Source organism: Cricetulus griseus, chromosome 2, assembly GCF_003668045.3.
Source record: "Cricetulus griseus strain 17A/GY chromosome 2, alternate assembly CriGri-PICRH-1.0, whole genome shotgun sequence".
Classification (NCBI taxonomy): Eukaryota; Metazoa; Chordata; class Mammalia; order Rodentia; family Cricetidae; genus Cricetulus; species Cricetulus griseus.
Window position 1 is genome coordinate 322,325,211 of NC_048595.1, and position 14,781 is coordinate 322,339,991.

Consider the following 14,781-nt stretch of genomic DNA (forward strand, 5'->3'; position numbering starts at 1 on the left):
GTAGATCAGGCTAGCCTCGAAATCACAGAGATCCACCTGCCTCTGCCTCCCAAGTGCTGAGATTAAAGGTGTGCACTACCACAGCCAGCAATTTCACATTTTTACTCATTAATTTTACGTGAAAAAAGTGATAATATAACACCTAGTACGTGGCTACTTTTTTGGATAACCCCATATTATAATACTACCTTGATTTTAGTAAAGCATGCCTGAAATCACTGACTTTGAATTGACTAATATTTTCATTTCTGTAGCTTAGTCTCATGTGCTACACTATGGCTATCCTATATCCTTTACATTTAGAACATTTGGGCTATGTCTAATTTTGTCCTTACCTATAAATAGAATGATGTTTATTATTTTTAAAGCACCCACCATGGTAGAAAACTGACATTGGTGATTGGAGCTTTTAAAAAATACTGCCTATTGGGCTGGAGAGATGGCTCAGAAGTTAAGATCACTGACTGCTCTTCCAGAAGTCCTGAGTTCAATTCCCAACAACCACATGTTGGCTCACAACCATCTGTAATGGGTGGGATCTTATGTCCTCTTCTGGCCTGCAGGCATACATGCAGGCAGAATACTATATACATAAGAAATCTTTTTTTTTTTTTTTTTTTTTTTAAATACTGCCTATTTGTCCTGGAAGGTTTCTGAAGTAACTACATTGGCCTAATGCAATGAGTTTCAATGCAGAAACAAACACAATGGTTAGTCTTCATTACTCTTATACAACCTCAGCCACAGCAGAAGACCCTAACAATATTCACATAGCAATCACCAAGTATGAGTAACTACTCAGTTGGAAGGAGGTGACAATTGTGGAACCAAACCTGAAATACCTTAAAATTGTTTCAATAAAGTCTAAATAAACCAGTGCAAACTGGGCAGTGGTGGCCTTTAATCCCAGCACTCAGGAGGCAGAGGCAAGAAAATCTCTGTGAGTTCAAGGCCAGCCTGGTCTACAGGGTGAGTTCCAGGACAGCCTGGATTGTCACACGGGGGGGGGGGGGCGGGGAGGGGAGGAAACCCAAAACAGAAATAAATAAATAAATAAAAACCAAAACCAGCACAAATTCTATGGATGCACTGGTGACTAACAGATCAGTACTAGTGCCAATCTATGCTATAGGTGCCATGTGTTCTCAAATTTAAGGGAGATGGGTCCCAACACAAAATTTAAAAGTAGGATAAGGAATCTAATGTGAAAACCATCCATACCTGGGTAAAACCTGAAAGAACCAGAGGAGGAGGAAAGGTAAGAAAAACGTTACTCCAAATAAGAACTTAGTTGTGATGGAGTCTGGGAGTGTAAGTCAGCAGTAGGGCGCATGCCTGGCAGGGAGGCCCAGGGTATGATCTCTAATGGTGCCGGGGGTGTGGGTGTGGGGGTGTGGGGGTGTAGTAATTTAGATAGTGAGGAGTATCATCAAATTATTTTCATTTATTATTTTTTGTAGTGCCAAAGAACCATACTGATGATTATCCACTAGAGAGTAAAAAATGAGCATGGGGCTTGAGAAACTAAACAGTATACACACCTCACATGTCAAAGTCTCAGTGGTATGTTCTGTCAGCAGTTGCAAATTAAACAGCAGCTAACAACAGAGAAAAACCTTATTTCAAATCTTGTCATAAAAAGGAAGTTTTTATACTTCTGATTTTGCAAAAAGAAACATGCATAATAAAACACATATGTAAAATTTCAGTAATTTCCAGCAGAATGCTGGGATATGTCAGGAAAGTAAGAGTTTGAGAAAAGGCATGTTCACAATGCTAGGAGGCAAATGAACATTAGTGATGAAACATCAAAGGCACTCCAGCAAATTCACTAGAACATTCATTATGTGGAATGTGAGTCCTGGAAATATTAAGGAGACAGGTAGAATGGCTTTGGAATATCAGCAGTATATTATCAGCACTGTTGTGGGATATTTGTACACTGTGTGAAGATGTATTGCTGTGACCGGTGTAATAAAGGGCTGAACGGCCTGTAGCTAGGCAGGAGGTATAGGTAGAATTTCTGGGCAGAGAGAGGAATTAGGAGGCGATAATCGAGAGGCAGAGAGATGCCAGGAGACATGGAGAAGAAATAGGGGGTACAAAATGGGAGAGGTAAAAACCATGTGGTAGAACATAGATTAATCTAAGTGGGTTATTTTAAGTTCTAAGTGCTAGTTAGGAACAAGCCTAAGCTATAGGCCAAGCTTTCACAATTATTGAGAAGTCTCTGTGTCATTATTTGGAAGCTGGCTATGAAACAGAAAAAGACTTGTTACACAACACTAACGTCCAGACCACAAGATCCTCAGATAACAATCCAATTTCATCTGCATCTAATTAACTTGATCTAATATAAACCTTGCAATAGTTTGAAAAGTGAAAGAAGTTTTTCCATTGAGCTACCAAGTTCATGGTGATTTAAAAAAGCTTAGATTTATGGGTACCCTTCTAATTCAGTCTTTAATTCTAAGTGAACGCAATTAAGAACTCAACATAAACCAAGCTTATATAAAACAACACTGGAAATCATTATACAATGCCAATTACTGTAATTGCCGAAAATAAACTCTAGGAAAATTCAAGTACTTTTTACTCTCAGTCAAAGGTTCTTACCTTTTCCTCTTTTAGGAGAGGACATACACCCTTGCTCTACCAAGAGCTGCACCAGCCCCCAGGGCCCTGCACATATATATATACACACCTGCTCTACCACAGTAGATACCCAGCCCCCAGGTTCTTACTTTTTAAAAGAATTTTTATGTTTGTGTGTGCCTGTGTGTTTGTGTTGGTATACTACGGTGGTTAAAAGAGAGTTTGTGTCTCCTGGAGCTAGAATTATAGGCAGCTTGTGAGCCACTCAATATGGGTGCTGGAAACCAAATGTGGCTCCTCTGCAAGAACAGCAAGCACTCTCACCTGAACTTTCTCCGTAGCTCCAGGTTACTCTTGTTATAGGTTTTGTGCATCTTCCTTTTCAAGGGATTTATTCTAATTTATTACTTACGTATAAATGGACAATTCTCTGAAATATATCTTCTCTCATGCTCATCTCGATATCAAAACGAGAAAGTCTTTTGTCTGCCTCTGTGCTCGCAGCCCGTACTTCTCTGTCAGATGACACGTGCTGAGGGAAGTCCAGCATGGTCCTTTCCACTGTTGAGGCAAGGAAAAACTGTGAACATGACAGGACCTGTCAAGTTGGTAGTAGACCAAGTATCTCTTTTTGAGATGAAGGATTATGCCGAAAAAGTGTTTTTGTTTTGTGCTTTCGGCAAAGGCTCTCGAGACTATCAAGAGGAAGTCCTGGATGTGTGAGTTGGCTGTTCTACTTGGCATCACTGTGAGTGCAGTAAGGCTGTGCACCCAGCACAGGGCATAACCGATTAACTATGAATTATAAAGACAGTTCCTATAAGTCATGATCTGGGAAAGGAGGGACATGGTGTATAAAAATAGATGGCAGAGCCTGTGGGTTGTCAATGAGAGGGATATTGGCTCAGAGGCAGCAGCTCCCAAGGACACTAGGCAGTATGCTGTGGAGAATGACTCTAGAAGAGGAAGGGTCCCCTGTGTTTTAGAAAACAAGAGACCGAAAGCAAGGGACCCAGCCAGGACACCGGATATTTGCAAACAAGTGAATCAATGAAGCAGGAAGGGGTTTGTATAAAGAAGTTCTTCATCATTTCCCCTACTACAGACTCTTTGCAGAGTCTAATCTAAATTACAGGCCCCACCCGAAATGCACATATCAAATAAACAAAAAATTCTAGATAATTCTAGATACATGCAGAAAATAGCTGGATGCTGTGGCTATGCCTGCTAAATGATGATGGTAATGGACTATTCTAATCTTCATATATTAAGTCAGTTGTTGAGTTTTCACATACTTCAATTGGCCAAAAACCTGATATTAGTGACATAGCTGTAGCAAAGACAGTGATGGCTGTGGTCACACTGTGACAAGGGATACATCTTACTACTCTCAGTACCATGTTTGTTCTGAGACAGTCCAGGCTGGCCTTGAACTTATCATTCCCCTGCTTCAGCCTGCAGTCCAGAGTAGACACAGTCACCCCTTACTTACAGTAAGGAACAGTGTAGTTAAAATGCTGCCACATTCACACCAGTCCTCTTAAAACAGTGCTACAAGTAAAGTTACTAACAACATGTCAAAAATAGAATAAATTCATAATTTCTACCATTGAGCCATACCCCTAGCTCTACAATACACATTCCTAAAAAATCAAAATCTGTATAATTATATTTTAGCACCTGACAGTTTATACATTTACATTTGGTAATTAGGAAAAGGTGGCACAGATTAAAATTTTCATACATAGTGCACCACTTTAGTTATAATTTCTGCTTACTAAAAAGCAATGAAAATTTCTCAAGAACCTAAATGGGTAACAAGATAAAGTGCAGGAGCCTAAAATTGGAAACAATCCTGAACAATACATCGATGGCCATTTCCTTCCTTCCTTTACCTCAGAAGCCTGGAGCAGACTTCCATTCCTCTGCCAAGCTATAAACAACGCTGTCTGTGCCCAGGTCGGACACTAGGCAAATGAGACTCAGAGCTACTGAGGCATGTACTCCACAAGAGGTAGATAAGAGGGAGTTAGTTTTGACAAGTCTGCTCCCTCAGAGGCTTGATGGTTACCTGTAAAGATACATTTATGGAGAGCAAAAACAAATACCACAAACTTCTATACACATTTAAAATATTCATTACTGGGGAAACCCAGGACTTAAGAGAACTTTTTAAAGTGAGTTTGTGTCTCTTCCTCCCCTCCCTGCTTTCTTTGCTTCCCAATCAAATGCACACACTGTTAGGCTGACACAGTAGCCTGATAAGGAAAAGGAACTGAAGAAGAAATGAGAACTTGAGCCAAGAACAAACCTGTGCTGCTGGAAAAACCCTGACTGACAGAAAGGACCAAGCAAACCCCAATCAGGAGTTTACAGTTAGGCCTCAGAAGATGTAGTGGCCACTAACCAGAGTGAAGAGATTGTAGTAGGATAGATATGGAAGCAAAAACAGAGAGAAGAGAAAATACCCATGTCCTTATGACAATGGTGAGTGGGGTAGGGAACACTGGGTAATTAGGGGCTAGCAGAAACACAAGTCACTACAGCTGCACTGGTTTTGGCCAGCCTTCCAGTTTCTAGAACACATACAAACATTTATGATATCCAGTTTGCATATATAATTTTGTATACATAATATATAAAATTTACACACATAATTTTAAGTGAAGTCTGGATCCACAGCCTAGGTTATTTAGCCATAATTATCTTAAAGAAATATGTCTAATTCTTAAAGGGAGTCTTGCCTTGTATAAGTCTAAGGATGTGTTTAAGACAACAGGTGAAGAGAGAGAAACGAATAAAGAAAAATCAACTGTAAACAGCCCACCACTCAAAAGATACTGATCATTGCAATAAGTGATTTTATGTACTGAGTTTTATAGGTGTTTTGGATGAGACTAATACTGAAGTTGGTGAACCTGAGGTTCACTGGCCATCATAGGTAGGTAGCCTCATCCAGTTAATTGAAGGCTGGCACAAAAAGTAAAGCAGAATTCTCTAGTAGGCTGATTTGGGTGTCACACACAGGTGCTTCTGGGTCATGGGATTGCAGGTCCACACTACAGTTTGGCCTTTCTATCTTCCAGGCTTCTGTGAGCCAGCTCCCAATAGGAAATCTCCCTGCATCCATGCACACACCCCAGTGGCTCTGCTTTCCTGGAGAATCGTGATAGACAGAACATCATTAACCTTGTCTCAGAGGTTTCTGTGTGTGTGTGTGTGTGTGTGTGTGTGTGTGTGTGTGTGTGTGTGTGTGTGTGTGTGTGTGTGTTCTGTTGTTGTTTTTGAGATGAGGTCTTGGTCTATAGCCCTACCTAGCCTTATACTTACTACACAACAGTAGCTGGCCTTAAACTCTCAGCAGTCCTCCTGCCTCAGTCTCCAAAATTCTAGGATCACAGGTTCCTTCTCTATGCTTGTCTCCTATGCTGTTATATACTTTTTCTAACCATGATTTTAATGGCTACATAAAATTATAGAGGATGGATGTTTCATCATTTATCTAGCTACCAAACTCTGTGCCTAATTCTACAACAATGTGATTCTTTATCAGCTGACATTTAGGGTTTGTGTCTGAGCCTTTGATATGAAAACAGTACCTACTTATACATTAATTTATATAGAATGAATTTCTAGATGCAGAATTTCTGGATGAGGGTATGAGACTCTTGGTACTTCTAATGTGCACAGTGTGGGGGGTGAGGAGAGTGCACAGTGTAAGCAATAATCAACCCTGTGTAAGGGTCAACTTCTTGTAAAAGTGGATAATTGACTATTAGACAGAAAGGGTAAAATGGTTATAGATTCCACAAAAGAAACACTGATATGCTGGCGTCTCCACCCACCTATATACTTCACTTCTATATCGGCCAGCACCTGCAAACAGTTCTCGTAAGTTACTTCTTTCAGGTTGATTGTCCCCACAGCGTCATACACCTGCTTGGTCTGTGTGATGAGCTCTTCTGTCCTTGTCTTGATCTGCTCTGGAGAAAGGTCCCATCTTAGAACGTTCCTGCCAGTGGCAGTGTAGGAAGACGCAGCCTGAAGAGGAGACGACACCTCTCTTCCCAACGTCATTCTCAGCAGAATCCTGGAACCACCAGCTCTAAAAAGAATTGGAAAAAAAAAGAACAGAAATTAAGAATTCTGTTGTATGTGTGCAACAGAGTCAACTGTATAGATGGCAAGAGTCTCAGTGGGAGACAACTAAAGGAATGCAGTTCATGGCCAGAGCTGAGAACTGGGAATGCTAGAGTGTGACACTGAAGAAGGAGGTGGAGAATGTGAGACAGAACCCAGACAATTCTGTATAGATGTGGCCAAGAATTAAGACCCAAGCACAGAAGAGGATAGGTGAGACCCTAGCCCTGACCTCACTTCTCTCACAATATTTCTTACTGAGACTCACTCAAGGCAGGCACTGTATTTTCTGGTATATATTCATGTTTCCTTGCTTGTTTGTTTTTGTTCTTTGAGACAGGGTTTCTCTATGTAGACCTGGCTGTCCTGGCACTCGCTCTGTAGACCAGGGTGGTCTTGAACTCACAGAGATCTGCCTGCTTCTGCCTCCTGGGATCAAAGCTGTGTGCCACCACCACCGGGCTACATTTCTTGTTATCAACAGAATAAGATTAAGACTGTTCCAAACCTGCCCTTATGTATTAAGGTGTAATTTACATATTAATCTAATTAAATGTATGGAAATAAAGAATCTGGTCGTGCCCTCGCCCCCAGATAAAATGTTTAAAAACATTTTAAAAGGCAGTTAAATGAAACACCAATAACAAAAACTGGTTAATGTAAAAAACTGGGTAAAAAATATAAAAATGTAGAAGACCTCTGAATTCATATTACTTAGTGTGTCTTTAAATTCTCATCCCTTAAAAAAAAACTAACAGTGTAAATCAAAGATGCAGTTCAGACTCAGGAGCTAAGTGCACCTATGGCTCCTGCAGAGGATCCAAGTTGGGTTCTCAACACCCATGTCGGTCAGATCATGACTGCTTGTGACTCCATCTCTGGGGGTCTGATGCCCTCTTCTGGATCCTGTGGGCATTGCACTCAGGTGCATATCCCCCTCACCCCAGAGTCATGGATATACATATATACTTAAAAAAACAAAACAATCAATCTGAAAAAGATGTGGTTTATGGTATATGCAAAGGGAAGAATGAGAAATAACAACTCAAGTCCTTACAGACCTAAAAGGCCTTGTCCCTGAGCAAAAGACACTGAGATCTGCATTGATGTTTCAAAAAGAAATCTTTTTATGGTTTTACTTGGAACCAATGTATAGCCATTAAAAGATACATATAATGCAAGGTCCCCATGGCTTCAGGAAGAAATGGGATAGAAAACATGAGTAGGACAGTTTTAGAGAAAAGAAACTCCAGCCTTGGTACAACTAACAGTACAGATGAAAAGGGAGCAGTGATGTGAGAGTGAAAATATGAGACATTTGACTTTGAGAATTCAATGGCCGGGCAGTGGTGGCGCACGCCTTTAATCCTTCTCTGTGAGTTCAAGAAAAAGTCAATGGCTGGGGCGGAAGAGCTGGATCATCATCAGTTAAGAACACTTACTGCAGTTCCTTAAGAGAAAATGAACTCAAAAATAAAGCAGTATAAGCCGCAGGGAATTTCCCTTAATTATTTGACTCATGTAAGTAAGCTGCAGAGTAGAAATGACTGAGTCCAGTTCACCTAAACTGTGTGAACACTGGAGTCAGAAGCTTGTTGGCTGGACCTGGGAGTAGAAGATGACCAAAACGGAGGGGAGAAACCACCTTATTGGAAGAGGACAGCAAATACAGGCCACAGAATGGTAAAGTCAGATTGGGAACCTCAAAGGGCTTCATTGTCTCTGGGGATCAGCCCAAGGTTTTTGTTTTTTTTTTTTTTTTTTTTTTTTTTTGTGTGTGTGTGTGTGTGTGTGTGTGTGTGTGTGTGTGTGCGCGCGCACGTGCGTGCGCAAGCGCGCTCTGCAGGTGTTTTAGACAATGGTACAATGGTGGAAATGTCAGTCAAGAGTGGTACTGCAGGCCAGTTTGGTAACTGGGGAGGAGCACGGGCAGCTATGCTTTCCTTATTTATAGTGTAGGGTGTGGAAAAGAGAAAGATAAAGGGGACATATTTTCTTCATGGTCGGGGGATTTTAGTGAAGGCCAGGAAAGAAAGGAAGAGCTGCATCAGACTATGGCAAATGTGGGTTTTATTTTTCATGGGAAACACCAATGGTGAAGTCTAGACTGCAGCAGTTGGTCGGATAAGCACGGGCTTCTTGCCATTCACCTACACACACTGTTTTCCCTCTTTTCTTATAGTGTTACATGATTGGTATACATCCTGAAAATTGACCTAAATTCTTTGAAATACTCGGCAAATATTTCCTCCCAGGGCACCCAGGGCACCCCATAGTCCAAGCAGTTTAAAGTGACTGCTTCTATCACTAGAATGCGCACATGAACCGCTGTGAGAGAAATGGTTCCATTCTCACCCTGATGTTGAAAGTCTGTGCCCCTGACCCTGACGGTAGCGGGCAGCCACCGTATGAGAAAGAGTAAGATGTGATTTATGATGAAATAAACACTGCGAGTGAGAAAAGGAAGAAGCTAAATATTTAATGATGTCACTGAGCAACTAGATCAACTGACTCTGAAGCCTGACCCAGAGCCAGACTTTCCAGTTGTGAGAGTCAATAGATCCCTGCTATCCTTTAAGACAGTTTAAGTTTAGCTTTAGAGTTTTGGGCTTCACAGAGAATCTCAACTGGTAAAGGAAGAAAGAAATGAAGCAGGAGGAAGAGGAGAAGCAGTAGTAAGAGTAGTGCTAACACAGTAGTGGTAGTCGTAGTCACAGTCCTATAGAGGTCAGGGTATAAGGCGTGAGGACTGAACAAGAGGGTTTTATGTCCTTGATGTTGGACCCACCTGTGAAGTTCACCTTGGGCTCTAGCTTTCTAACATAATTATTCCTGCAACCCCTCAAGGATCCAGTGAGCAGAGGACACTGAGAAAGAGTCAGCTGTGACCACAACTGACTGCTTCCACCTTGCATCTGAGCTGTTCACTTCAGACACTATCATCACGCTGCTCAGTTACTGTACAGTTGTCTTGTACTGGAAACCAGACTGGGATTTCCTCAAACATCTCATTACTCCACATTTTCCCTAACAAATCCCCACCTCACACAGTGCTCGTGGGAAACAAGCCAGCATTGATAAAACCAAGAGACAACAGCAATATTGCATCTTCCTTTATCTTCACAATGAAAACATTTATAAAAGAAAATGTTTTTATTGGAGTCAGGGCCACATCAAAGGCCCATGTAAAATGCTACAATTCCTATATCCCTATGATATTCGTTTCCCCAAAGAGTTCCTGGATTGCAATACATGGTATGTATTACATAATACCTTCCTGGAAATGGACCCCATTCTTTGTAATACTTGGAAAATATTTCTAGTTTAGTTAAGCCAAATGTTTCTCTGTAGACTCGGGCTAAGGTCTGCATTCAATCAACCCCTCCCCACCCTGGAAGAGCTGTTCATGTTTATTTCTGGTCTGGCTATTTTGTCAGGATTCCTCTTTAATCCCGAGTCTATTGTTCACAGAGTTCTCTTTTTCACGCATTTGCTCTGACTAGATTATCTGTCTTTACAGCTTATTGGTTCCTTCTATAGCACAGGACTCTTTAACTTTTATTTTAATTCTTTGGTTTTAAAGACAAGTTCTCATGGTAGCCCAAACTAGTTTTAAACTTGCCTCAGCTTCCTGAGTTGATGAAATTACTGGCCCCAGGCTCCTGTATTTTTGAGTTCTCCAGTTGCAGACAGAGCCCAGTCTTACACTTCCCTAAGCTCACCTTTCCTACTCAACCACTTCCTTCAGGAAGCCTGCAGCCAGCTGGCAGAGCCTTCCACTATACTCTTGCTGTGCAATGCTGCTATTTACATGAAGAGTAAAATAAAAGGAGCAGTTTAGTGCCTTGGTGGTACCAAGAATATGAAATATTCATCAGCCACTTGTGAGTGGATGCTACACTGGACAGTACAGACAGCATTTCCCCCTGCAGTCAGGTCCCACTGACAGCCCAGGTAGCCTCAGTCCTGAACCGCTACCTGCTAGTGTGTGGTACACCTAACAGCCTTGATTGTGCCATTCCAAGGGTACACTTTCTTATCTAGCTGTGTGCCTTCTCTGGAAGGAAAAGGGGCAGAGAAAGACAAGAAAGGAGAACTCATTTGCAGTCAAGGTGGCAGATAATGTTAAAACCCCCACCTAATCCTTACAGTACTGAGAAATAAGAATGAACATTGCTTTCAAGAACACGGTGTAAGGAAAAGACTTGAAGTCCTTCCTGGGAGCAGAAGGGCAAGGCACTGACGGCATAATGGCACAGAAATATCAGCCAAGTATTTCAAAGAATCAGAGGTATCCTTTTTCAGGAAGTATAAAGACTGTGTAATACAAACCAGCAACTCTTTGTGAAAGGGTAGGAAAATGAATGTTATATGGATGTGGGTGTTACAGTGTTTCACACTGTTTAATTGTTCCTAAGAGATTATTTACATTTTATACCTTAATTTTAAAGATTTAATTTAAAAAATTAAGACACCACACACACACACACACACATACACACACACACCACAGACTGCACTGTCCTAATAAGGTGGACTAAGGAGGGGTTGGATACCTTGGAGCTGTAGTTAAGGTGACAGTGAGCTGCTGGTGCTGGGTGCTAGGAATTGAACTTAGGGCCTCTGCTAGGACTGGGTGCTAGGAACTGAACTTAGGGCCTCTGCAGGAACAATACATACCATTAGCCTCCCAGCCATCTCTCTAGTCTCCTAAAAAAAATTTTTTTTTTTTTTTTTGAAACAAGGTGGCCTGGAACTTGTTATGTAGAGCAGGCTAGCTTGGAGCTCACAAAGATCCACCCTCCTTTGCCTTGTTCCTGTTAGGATTAAAGGCGTGCATCATTACACATGAAAGACTAAAAACTTTGTTTCAAGATTTTTTAAAATTATGTGTCAATGTGTGCTTGAGGGTGGGCTTGTTCATGTGAGTGATTATACTCTTAATTTTTAAAATGAGGGTTAATATTATTTATTAACTATGCTTACCAAGATAGACTGATAGAAAATTTTCCCTGATAGTTGTTGTTGGTACTTCACTTTAGTACAATACATGTGTGTAAATCTACTACTTTCTTTCTGCCCCCGCCCCAAACATTTATTTATTTTGTGTGTGTGTGTGTGTGTGTGTGTGTGTGATGGGGGAGGGAAGGAGAAAGAGGGAGGAAGAGAGAAAGAGAGAGAGAGAGAGAGAGAGAGAGAGAGAGAGAGAGAGAGAGAGAGCACTTCACTGTACCCATGGAGGTCAGAGGACAACTTGTAGATGTTGGTTCGCTCCTTCCATCATGTGGGTCTTGGGGCTCAAACTCAGGTCATGAGGCTTGGTGGCAAGCTCCTTTAACCTAAGCCATCTCACCCACCCCTTCTGCCTGTGAATGGCCCTTTATGCCATAAATTCTGTCCCTAACCCTGGTGTTTCACACTCCAACTGGTGAACCTTCTTCAATAACTCAAGCTTCCCTTCACCCCAACTATAGCACAGAGAATTTCATTTTCCAGTTTGTCCTAAATCAAATTTGCTGTTACAGTTTGTATTAACTGTTGTTCTTTGTTTCTTGAGACAGGGTTCTCTCTATGTAGTCCAGGCTAGCCTGGAACTTGCTATACTGCACAGACTGGCATCAGATTCATGATATTCCTGCCTTAGCTTCCAAAAGCCCTTACAATCCCCAATGGGATTCAGGCACATGCCATCTTGGGCTATAATTTGGGTCTTAAATGTTACCCCAAATTAAAGGCTTAGTTTCTGATCCCATGGTGCTCCTGGGGAGTTGTAAAACCTTTAGGAGGTAGGCAGAAGTGAAAGGATGTTGGTAAATGTGGTCTAATGGTTAATGTTAATGGTCTAGTTGAATCTAGAATCACTCATGGCCTGTCTGAGAGATTATTTAGATTAGGTTAACTGTGGTAAGATGACCCATCCTAAATATAGGCGGCACCATTCCATGGACTGGGGTCCCAGACTGCATATAAAGGAGAAAGCAAGCTGAGTGCCAGCACTAAGCCCTCTCTGCAGATGCGGTATGGCCAGCCATTCAATGCTATTTGCTGTGATTTCCCCACCATGGTGAATTGTACCCCTGAACTGTGAACCACAACAAGCCCTTCGTTGAGACAGAGTTTCTCTGTGGCTTTGGAGGCTGTCCTGGAACTAGCTCTTGTAGACCAGGCTGGTCTTGAACTCATACAGACCCACCTGCCTCTGCCTCCTGAGTGCTGGCCACCACTGCCTGGCCCTTCCAGAATTCTTAAACTGCCTTTGTCACACATGAAGTCATTAGTACAGGCAGAGTTCCCTTAGAGAAGAATTGGGAATTTCAGCCCCTTGACTCTTCCCTGCTTCCCAACCTCCCTGAGGTAAACAGACCACCCCCCATTCTGCCACACACACCAACTATGTTGCACATGTGCTGTGAGAGGCCAAAGAAAACAGCATCAAGCCTTCAGGGACTGAAACTTATGAACCCATGAACCAAAACACAATTTTCTTCCTTTGATGCTATGTGCCTCAGGTATTCTGCCATAATGACATAATGCTCCATCCACCAATGAAGTGACTCATTCTCTCAAGTCCCTTATGCAAGCAGACCTTGACAGGGCATACTTTTTAGATCTTAAGGGGTTTCCCCATCATCACTGTGCTCATCCTAATCCTCCAAGGCTGCAGCTTCCCTGATATGTCACTCAACAACTCTCTGCTGCTTTCATCACCCAATCTCTGTCCTTTGGTCAAATATATCTAAGAGTGGGCCACACAACCTTACCCCAACTCTGTAAAAGAGATTTATTCTAAGAAAGTCTTTATTCATCTTTATTTTATGTGTGGGAGTGTTTGCTTCACATGTGTGCAGTGCCTGCACAAACCAGAAAAAGGTGTTGGATCCCTGGAACTGGAGTTGCAGACATTTGTGAACCACCTCGTGGGTGCTGGGAACTCAAGTCCTCAGGAAGAGCAGTACATACTCTTAACTGCTGAGCCCTCTCCTGGTCTTAAGTCTTCCCTGTCTTTGTAGTCATGCTGGAGAGGGAGGGTTTCAGGTAGGTAGATGAGCCAGCCATGACACTGCCTCAACTTCAGCTTCACCCTAAGAATTCTGACACCACCTGCAGACATTCCTCTGAAGAGGATCGGAGCGGTATTCTTTAGCCACAACCTGTTATCTCCCTAGCTCCCACACTGGAACTCTGTGATGCTCCACTGGTCATTTCCCTGGACCTTCACTCTTCTCATCCCTGTGCTTTCTCGACCTATCAGGCTTCTCTCTCAGGTCACCCTTGGGCCTGGCTGTTTGTTGTGCTTTCAGGGTCCTAATTTGTCTTCCTGTACCTGCACTCAGCTCACAAAGACTAAGCAGATGGTTCGCTCAGAGCACTTGATTTCTCTCTCTCTCTCTCTCTCTCTCTCTCTCTCTCTCTCTCTCTCTCTCTCTCTCTCTCTCTCTCTCCACTCCTCCACGCCCCCCCTTCTCTCACACACACACACCAGCTAGGCTCCAGGTATCTAGCATCTCAGATTTCCTTGTTCAAATGGTTCTCTGAACCTATGTTCCTGGAAATGAACAGCACTACAGGTGTATAAACTAAGGGCAGCCAATAGGAAGAAACAGTGTAGTTGGGGTAAGGACATACAGTGGGCTCATCTGTACATACAGAACCCCCACTATAAGAATTGATTCAATTATCTTTCATTAAAACTCCAAAACCAGGCGGTGGTGGAGCATGCCTTTAGTCCCAGAACTTGGCGGGGCAGAGGCAGGAGGATCTCTGTGAGTTCGAGACTAGCCTTGTGTACAAGAGCTAGTTCCAGGACAGCCTCCAAAGCCAGAGAAACCCTGTCTCGAAAAACCAAAAATAAAATAAAATAAAAAAACAAAACTCCAGCTACCCCACTTGTACTCCTTTTGTTATATTCACCTTAAAAACCCTGCCCAGGATCACATTAAACAGTTACCTTCTCTGTTCTTTCAACCAGGTGACCACACAGAGCTATGGCTTTGCTATTATTATATCTGTCTCCTACTTGAACTGGATTTTAATGGACTTAGAATA

At 42.2% G+C, this 14,781-nt stretch overlaps 1 protein-coding gene across 1 annotated transcript in view; it reads right to left on the reverse strand.

The window, feature by feature from the left end:
* Nln (neurolysin) overlaps window positions 1–14,781 on the reverse strand; it is a 109,255-nt gene that overhangs the window by 56,099 nt on the left and 38,375 nt on the right. The window contains exons 2-3 of the mRNA XM_027401562.2: window positions 6,441–6,700; window positions 3,008–3,156 (exon numbers count right to left, since the gene is read on the reverse strand). Of these exons, the coding sequence (XP_027257363.1) occupies window positions 3,008–3,156; window positions 6,441–6,700 (409 nt within the window). The remainder of the gene's footprint in view (window positions 1–3,007; window positions 3,157–6,440; window positions 6,701–14,781) is intronic.